Source organism: Amborella trichopoda, chromosome 10, assembly GCF_054954075.1.
Source record: "Amborella trichopoda isolate Santa Cruz 75 chromosome 10, AtrichopodaSantaCruz75HAP2 v2.0, whole genome shotgun sequence".
In the NCBI taxonomy this organism is placed as follows: domain Eukaryota; kingdom Viridiplantae; phylum Streptophyta; class Magnoliopsida; order Amborellales; family Amborellaceae; genus Amborella; species Amborella trichopoda.
The window spans coordinates 44407040-44415025 of NC_142345.1; the positions used below are offsets into that span (position 1 = coordinate 44407040).

The window sequence follows — 7986 nt, forward strand, 5'->3', positions numbered from 1 at the left end:
TTCTGCTTCAAGTCTGTGAATTTAGGTCCTAAAAAATAAGTATAGTGTTGACCTGCGGGATCATCAGGTACACTTTTCTAAGTTGAAGTTTAACGCGATTTTCAATGACGGCATAACGGTCATGTAAAGATCAGGGGCTTTACCGTCATTCATATTCAAAGAAGGCCATTTTATGTCATTTATGTTTTATAAAAATCCTAGTTCTCAATTTCACAGGCTGTAGAGGGGGAAGGAATTTATGGATTGTTCTTCATTTCTCGGATAAACAAGCCATTACCGCTACTTTTCGAGAAAAGTGGTTTTGTGCATGGAAAGGCAGTTTTATTAAGCGAAAGCGGTTTCAGGGTACGGACTATATCTGCATTTCTCCTTCATATTGCCTGCAAATTATCCCTTCTCGTGGAATGATGATTCTTAAGGGCGTTCTTTTATTCTTGAAACCGGCTGTTTATGTGAAGTGAGGAAAAAGCGGTTTGAACGGTGGTTTCTGGTGGAGATTGGTGGTGTTTTGGTTTGCCCTTGAATTGAGTGGTTTAAGTTGCAGAGGCTTGAGTTTGTGTTCTTTTTTTTGACGAAGAGGCTTGAGTTTGTGTTCTTGTGCATGTATCCTTTGGTAATCCTGGATTTGGAGGTCCTTGAAAGCGTTTTGGTGAAAGAAGATCAGCATTTGATTTGTTAGCTAGGGTTTGAGCGGTTTTGTGAAGAGCGGCATTGGCTTTGATGACTGGATATTGGCTGTTTTGTTAAGCCTCTGTTGAGGAGAAAGATCTGGGGTAGATTTCTTTCTTAATCGATAGCTCGGTGAAGCGATTTCTGGGAAAGATATTGGATTAGGTTTTGGCAAAGCACTTCAAAGTGACAAAGGGAGGAGCAGTGGTTTTTTGAGGTTTTTTTTATGTGAAAAGAAAGGATCGAAGCGAAAGATGAAGTTTAGAATGCCTGTTTTGCTCTTGCTTTGCTTTAGTGTACTGGCTCCAATAGTTCTTTACACTGATAGATTGGGAAGCTTCAGCAGTTCTATAGGTAAGCCTTTGTTTAAAAAATTACAAAAAATTAAAGAAAATTACAGGAATTTAATGAGAAAATGTTGTGTTTTTCTTTATTCAGCAAATGCATGTAGTTTTGAGTTTTTTTTAGATTTATTTTTTCCTGTAAATTGATGAAACGTTTCTCTTTTGTTCCAAATATTCTTTGCAGCAAAGGCTGGATTCAGTGAGGAATTTTCCCCAATTGTAAGTTTGATTAGTTATACTTGTCTTTACCAGACGTTTCAAAAAAGAAACAGAAAAACAAAAAAGCAATGGAAATTGTAGGAAAGTTACTTTTTGCTTCTTTAGGGGTTTATTATTGTCCCATTTGTTGATAATTATCCTTTTTAATTTATCTCCTTTCAGAATTATGGGCGGGACATTAACAAATTAAAGGTTCTTCCTCAGGTATTTCACTCTTTACGGTCTGCATTTCCTTTATAGAATTTGAGTCTTTTAATTTTGGTTATATAGAGTTGAATTTGAAAATCTGGTCAGTTGATAAATCAAGAGAAAATGGAAAATTTTAGATTTTTGTTCTATGCTTTATGTGTGTACAGGAATCTGTTAATGCATTGAAGGAACCAAGTGGGGTTGTTTATTTGTCAGATAAAGACCCTTCAGAGGCCATCTCTGTAAAAGAAGGTATACTTTGAGGACACTCTTTATATATAATCTTGCGTTACAATTTTGTTATTCTGATTCATTTCTTACTCTAGTATGAAACAAAAATTCTCTTTGAAATCATAATGTTGGATTGAATTTGTTTGTCTAATGGATGAAAAATGCTTGAAATTTGGTTTTCAAAAGCTATAAGAAAATGTTGAAGAATAATATTTATGGGAATTAGTAGTTGAGATTTACGCCTTATCTTTTCCTTTTTCCTTTTTCTTTTTTCTTTTGTTCTTTTGTTCTTTAACTTTTCCTTCTGTATGGTTGTTTTTAGGTGCGATGTGATGAAATTTGGGTTAACTGCTTTCAATTTTTGACCAAAATTTACAAATGAATTCTTCTGGACTTCTGGTGATGTTTGGGGTTAACTCCCTGTTTTTAGTTTCATGTTGTGGGTAATTGAATTTTGGTTGAAATTAAAGATCATGGTTAAAATTATGTTTACGAAGAAGCTGGTTATTGTAGCTGTGCTCCATAGGAAAAGGACAAGGTTAGGCCATCTGCTTCAATTTTTTCCCTTTGTTGTTGTGATTCATTGATGTGGTCATGCTATGATTGTGATGGTTAACACCTTTTGTTGGTGTACATAAATGCTTGCCCTCTTGCCAACAAAATGTAAATTTTTTATATCAATGTTGTTTTTAAAATTAGGATTATTTATTGCAACCGCGAATATCACATTCATGATCCATGTTCAAAATCATGATTGGTACTTATGCTTGTTTGGGGTTTTGTTTATTATTATGACACTGTTCAGAACTCTTAATTAATTTTGTAATTAACAGAACCAAAAATGGCAAGATCTAGGGTGTTGCAATCAAATGTTAAACCATTGGAAGTGGAAACACACATTGAGCAAGTAATAGATAAAGTTCACCGTGAAGAGAAAAATGGGCAAGAAATTGCTGGTGATTCTCAGGCTGAGACCATTGAAGAAAGCCAACAGGTATTGTTGCAGTCGAATGAACAGAAAATAGGTGCGAAAAGAGAGGAACAGTTTGGTCATCAAGATGCCTCTATAAAAGAGGAAATTGGGCTGAGTTCCAGAACTGATGCAGAGAAACAGGTAACATTCTTGGTTTAATTTTTTTATTCTTTTTGCCATCGTATTATATAGTTCTAAGATTTTAAATTTCTAAAGTCATATATGTGTAATGGGTTGATTGTAAACATGCTGAAGTACGACTTGTGGAAAGATCCTTCTGTTTTCATTTGTTTTCAGAAAAAGTATGATTTCTGATACCTACCCTACATGTCATTGCTTTGGCTAGACTATTATGATCGCTGATGGAAAGATGTGCTATTTTTTGTTTCTCACCATAGACAAGTTCTAGAGTGGTTCTTTGTTTAGCTTTCTTTCCTGCTTTCTTTCCTGCTTTATTTATTCCCTTAATCCTCCTACTTTTTTTGGGGTTAATAAGTGCCTACGAGTAAGAAAAATCGATAGAAGTGATTGTTGCTATATTCTATTTGCTTACAACTGGTACCATGTTTTTCTTTGTTAGTTTGAGTTGAACTGGTGTTGGCGGTTGGCATGTCACTTCATTTGTCAATGCTTTAAGGTTGGGAAATAGATTATTTAGCAGTTCACTCATTAAAAACAATATAGTAGTTTCTATTGTTATATTTGGAGTCATGACAAAAGGAATTGGTGGCCTCTTTTTTTTTGTTAGTTCTTGGGTTTGTTCTTTTGTCTTCATGGTTGCAAATAATGTGCAAATAATGTGCTGTCGTTTGCGGAGAAGAGACATGTTTATTACAGAGTTGAAATGGTATTATTTCTGATAGCTGCTACTGGACCTTTCAGGTTGTATTTACATAGGAGGACATTGGCTGTTATGGATTTAAGAAACTTAAAATCACATGTCCAAGAAGTCTACTCATCAGACATATTTAACGAACTGAGCCACACACACAATACCAAGTTCTGATATTGTTATTAACCGAAGAAATATTATTAATGTTAAATAGAAAATACATTTGTTTTTAAGGTTAGAAAATTCACTTGGTATAGTGTCTTTGCCTTCAGGAACCGGACAAACCAGAGATCGAGTCTGGCAAATCTGATCCTGATGGGCCTTCACAACCCAGCCCCGAGAGGCAGAATGATAATAAGAAGCCTATGCCAGATGCTCGTGTCCATCATCTTCGTGATCAACTAATCAAGGCCAAGGTTTACCTGAGCCTCGGAACGACTCGAAGCAACCCTCACTTTATCAAGGAGCTTAGAGTGCGCATCAGGGAGGTTCAAAGAGCACTAGGTGATGCAACCAAGGATTCTGAACTTCCAAGGGGGTGAGTTTGTATTTAGAGTGTTATCCTTAGCTTAGATTAATTTTTGGTTTAATTTTGTGCGTATTTTACCTAGTATTCTATCATACAACATCATTATAATGACCATATAAATCCTAGAGCTACAAGTAAGCCCTCATCACCAGGATGTTGGGTGGACATGGACGAAAGTTTGATTGGGAATATATATTATAATCCAACAAACTACAGAAGAACTGTAGTACATGCGGATCATCACCATCCAATGAAATGGGAAGTGATGGAAAGATAGGGAACATTTGTTTCATAGGTACGCTTTCCCTGGATAGCACGCATAGGGAACCGTTGAAAAATGGGGAACGCACTTTCCCACACACTACAGTGACTACCACTTTCCTATGAAACAGATGTGGGAAAGCGGTAGTCCAGAGTTCCTTCCCGTGAAACAAATGTGCCGAAGTGAGAACCACCATCAGGTCGTTTCCTGTTCTCGTATGTCCTACTCTCCTGATCTATCTTTTTATCGGATGGTGATGATCTTGTAGGCCATTAAAAATAGATATGGAATTTTTCAAACTAAAATCAGAAATTTCAGTAAGAATAATAATACAGTTATTAACCTAGAATTTTGCGTATTTCATTAAGAAATTAAATTCTTTAATCATGATGTTGATAAAAAAGGGAAAGACAATTTTTCTGCTACACCTTATCAAGAAAAGAAAAAAGTTGTTTGTGATATGTGTCTTCTATTGTTTTTCTTTTGCTATTCGATCTCCTTTGCTTTCTTCTTTGTTTTATTTCTTACTTCGCTAAATTTTGCTCCAGTGCTTATGATAAATTGAAGGCAATGGAAGAAACATTGGCCAAGGGCAAGCAGATCCAGGATGACTGTGCTGCTGTCATAAAGAAGCTGCGTGCCATCTTGCACTCAACTGAGGAGCAGCTTCGAGTTCACAAGAAACAAAGCATGTTCTTGATGCAGCTGTCTGCAAAAACCCTACCCAAAGGCCTACATTGTCTTCCCTTGCGCCTTACAACTGAGTATTACTCATTGAACTCAACTCAGCAGCAGTTCCCAAATCAAGAGAAACTCGAAAATCCCAATATCTATCACTATGCTTTGTTCTCAGACAATGTATTGGCAGCAGCAGTGGTTGTAAATTCTACTGTTTCTAATGCCAGGGTAAGAATCAGCATGTATAAGATGTATCTTCTGAATCTCTGATTTTTTTTTTTATCTCATGCATTCTGATTAGCATGATAGTTAACTAAAAACCAGGGTTTGGTGCTTCAGGTTTTTGTTTATTTTGGGTGCTATCATCTAAATTTCTGAATTGGATCTGGGTTTCATGATTGGAAAAAGAGCCCCTTCTTTTCAATTATTATTTTTTGTTTTAAAATGAACTTTTGAAGTGCAGAATTTTGGATCTTAATTTTGTGAAAAAGTCCTTGTTCACTCTTGTGATTATATGCATTTTGGCTGTTTGCCAAAATGTCCTAACCATGCTAGAACATTGTTCCAGTTGGATTATGATAAATATCTAAAAGTGTGTTTATATGTTCAGAATTATTTGTAAATTGCTGCATTCTGAAGAGTTCATGATCTATGCAAGTATTAGTACGCTACTATTTTTTGAAGAATTTAATATCTGTAAACTTTGGTGTTGGATTGCACTATTTTATTTTATCTATTTACACAATTTTCTGAAACCATACCCAATGAAATAGTTGAACTATTGTTACAAATGGAAAAAAGGAAAGAAGTTTAATTGTTCAAATTTGTGTTACGAAGAATTGAAATTCTATACCAATTGAAATTTGTTGATTGAAAGTATCCCAAGTATTTGAATTTCTTTATCTTGGTCTTTTTTTTCCAGGATCCTAGAAATCATGTCTTCCACATAGTCACAGACAGGCTAAACTATGCAGCAATGAGAATGTGGTTCATAGCTAACCCTCCAGGCAAAGCTACAATTCAAGTTCAGAGTGTTGAAGAGTTTACCTGGCTGAATTCAAGTTACAGTCCAGTCCTAAAGCAACTTGGTTCTACATCTATGATCGATTACTACTTTAGAACCCATCGTGCAAACCCAGATTCCAATCTCAAATATCGGAACCCCAAATATCTTTCTATATTGAATCATCTCAGATTCTATATGCCTGAGATTTTCCCAAAGCTTCACAAAGTACTTTTCTTGGATGATGATATTGTGGTGCAAAGGGATCTTACTCAACTGTGGAAGATCGATTTGAAAGGGAAGATCAATGGTGCAGTAGAGACATGCAGAGAGAGTTTTCACCGTTTTGATAGATACCTCAATTTCTCTAACCCTTTGATTTCGAAGAATTTTGAAGCGCATGCATGTGGGTGGGCTTTTGGAATGAATATTTTTGATTTGAAGGAGTGGAAGAAGCAGGAAATTACAGAGATCTACCACTCATGGCAGAAACTGGTAAGAGAATTTGAGTTTTACTTTCTCCCTTCTAGTGGCTGCAGCCTGCCATCTCGTTTTCTCTTCACTGGGTTTATATTATCCCTCTTACTAGCAAAACACATATCCAAGAACTTGAAATTCATCAAAGGCACTCTACTCACATGTCCTTCACTCTTTTCTTTTCTTATCAAAACTCGTACAAGGCCTCTTGCTGCAAGACCCTTTGGTTTTGTCAATGGCTGCCTCCAATTTTCCTTTTCGTTCTCTTGAAAAACCGGTAAAGGCAACAATTTCGTGAGCAAAAATGTCTGTCTTGTTCTTTTTTTGTGGTGGAATCGCATATATGTTGAACTGGGTTGACATGTTTGCACGTGTAAATTAGCTTCTCATAGCTAATGTCCTGAAACTTTTGCTTAGTTTTCTTTCTCGATCAACTTGCATTCATAGAGCTAGGATTGAATCCCCATATCCTTAAAATCAATTGTTATTACATTACGATTGACTTGATATTTTATAGATGTTCATTGTACATTTTTTCTATAAACTCTCTTATACTTCCTATGGAGAAAACTGAAGAATCTCTCTCTCTCTTCTCTGCAGAACAATGACAGGCAGCTGTGGAAGCTGGGGACTCTACCGCCTGGCCTGATTACATTTTATAACCGGACTTTCCCCTTGAACCGGGGATGGCACGTTCTTGGCCTTGGCTATGACCCCAGTGTGAACCAGAGAGACATACAACGAGCAGCTGCAATTCATTACAATGGAAACTTGAAACCATGGCTTGAGATCGGGTTGCCAAAGTTTCGTGGTTACTGGCAAAAATACATCAACTATAATCAACCATACTTACAAGACTGCAATATCAATCCATAAAGCAGGAATCTCTCTCTCTCTCTAACATCATTAACTGTGATTTTGAGGTCTAGCTCTCTTTTTGTTTGCCTTTGTTTTTTATTTTTATTTTTTATAAATTTTTGGTAGATTTTGGAGTTGCGGTTCTCCATTCTTTCTGCGGATGCCTCTTTATAAGTGTATCTACAGTCTCTCAAAGATTCGTTATAGGCTTTGTTTTTTCTTTCTTCTGCAGATTTGCAGATGTTCATTGTACATTTTTCACATATCATAGTGCAGTAATTGGGTTTTCAGGCCTTTTAACAATGTTTCTCTTTATTCTTATCAATAGTAAAGGGAGAAAGTATTGTATCTTAGCAGTGACATGATTAACTCAAAAACGGTAGAGTTGTGCTCTCTCTCTCTCTCTCTCTCTCTCTCTTCTCCCCCTTAAGTGGTGGGCTCTCTTCCCTCTTCCTCTCTCCCTCCCCTCTTTGTTTTTTAGAGTCTGATATATATATTAAGAAGTTATATCGGATTTTATACTATGAGATTATTTTTTATTGTTACTAAGGACAAGGATTTTTAGCCTTTAGATGTAGAATTTAATGGATTCAACATTCAAAAAAAATAATGGCAATATTTAGCAAAAAATAATGGCTTTCCCTAATGGAAAAAGTTTATACATGGTGCAATCTTAAAATGTAGAATCACATATGCATTTCAAAAATTTATCGGAAAAGTTG

At 35.9% G+C, this 7986-nt stretch overlaps 1 protein-coding gene across 1 annotated transcript; it reads left to right on the forward strand.

Annotated features, from left to right (window-relative positions):
• Positions 1-219: 219 nt before the first annotated feature.
• GAUT4 (galacturonosyltransferase 4) lies at positions 220-7617 on the forward strand. The gene is made up of 9 exons (XM_006857564.4): positions 220-1023; positions 1198-1232; positions 1395-1436; positions 1589-1673; positions 2486-2766; positions 3730-3995; positions 4797-5154; positions 5849-6424; positions 7007-7617. The coding sequence occupies exons 1-9, from the start codon at positions 924-926 to the stop codon at positions 7280-7282; spliced, it is 2019 nt and encodes a 672-aa protein (XP_006857626.1). The 5' UTR covers positions 220-923; the 3' UTR covers positions 7283-7617.
• Positions 7618-7986: the final 369 nt, after the last annotated feature.

Bases quoted from the DNA above. Each gene is read 5' to 3' on its own strand.
- GAUT4 (XM_006857564.4), top strand. From the start codon at position 924: ATGAAGTTTAGAATGCCTGTTTTGCTCTTGCTTTGCTTTAGTGTACTG. The intron at 3,996-4,796 runs GTGAGTTTGTAT...ATTTTGCTCCAG, and splicing joins GATTCTGAACTTCCAAGGGG to TGCTTATGATAAATTGAAGG. The intron at 6,425-7,006 runs GTAAGAGAATTT...TCTTCTCTGCAG, and splicing joins ACCACTCATGGCAGAAACTG to AACAATGACAGGCAGCTGTG.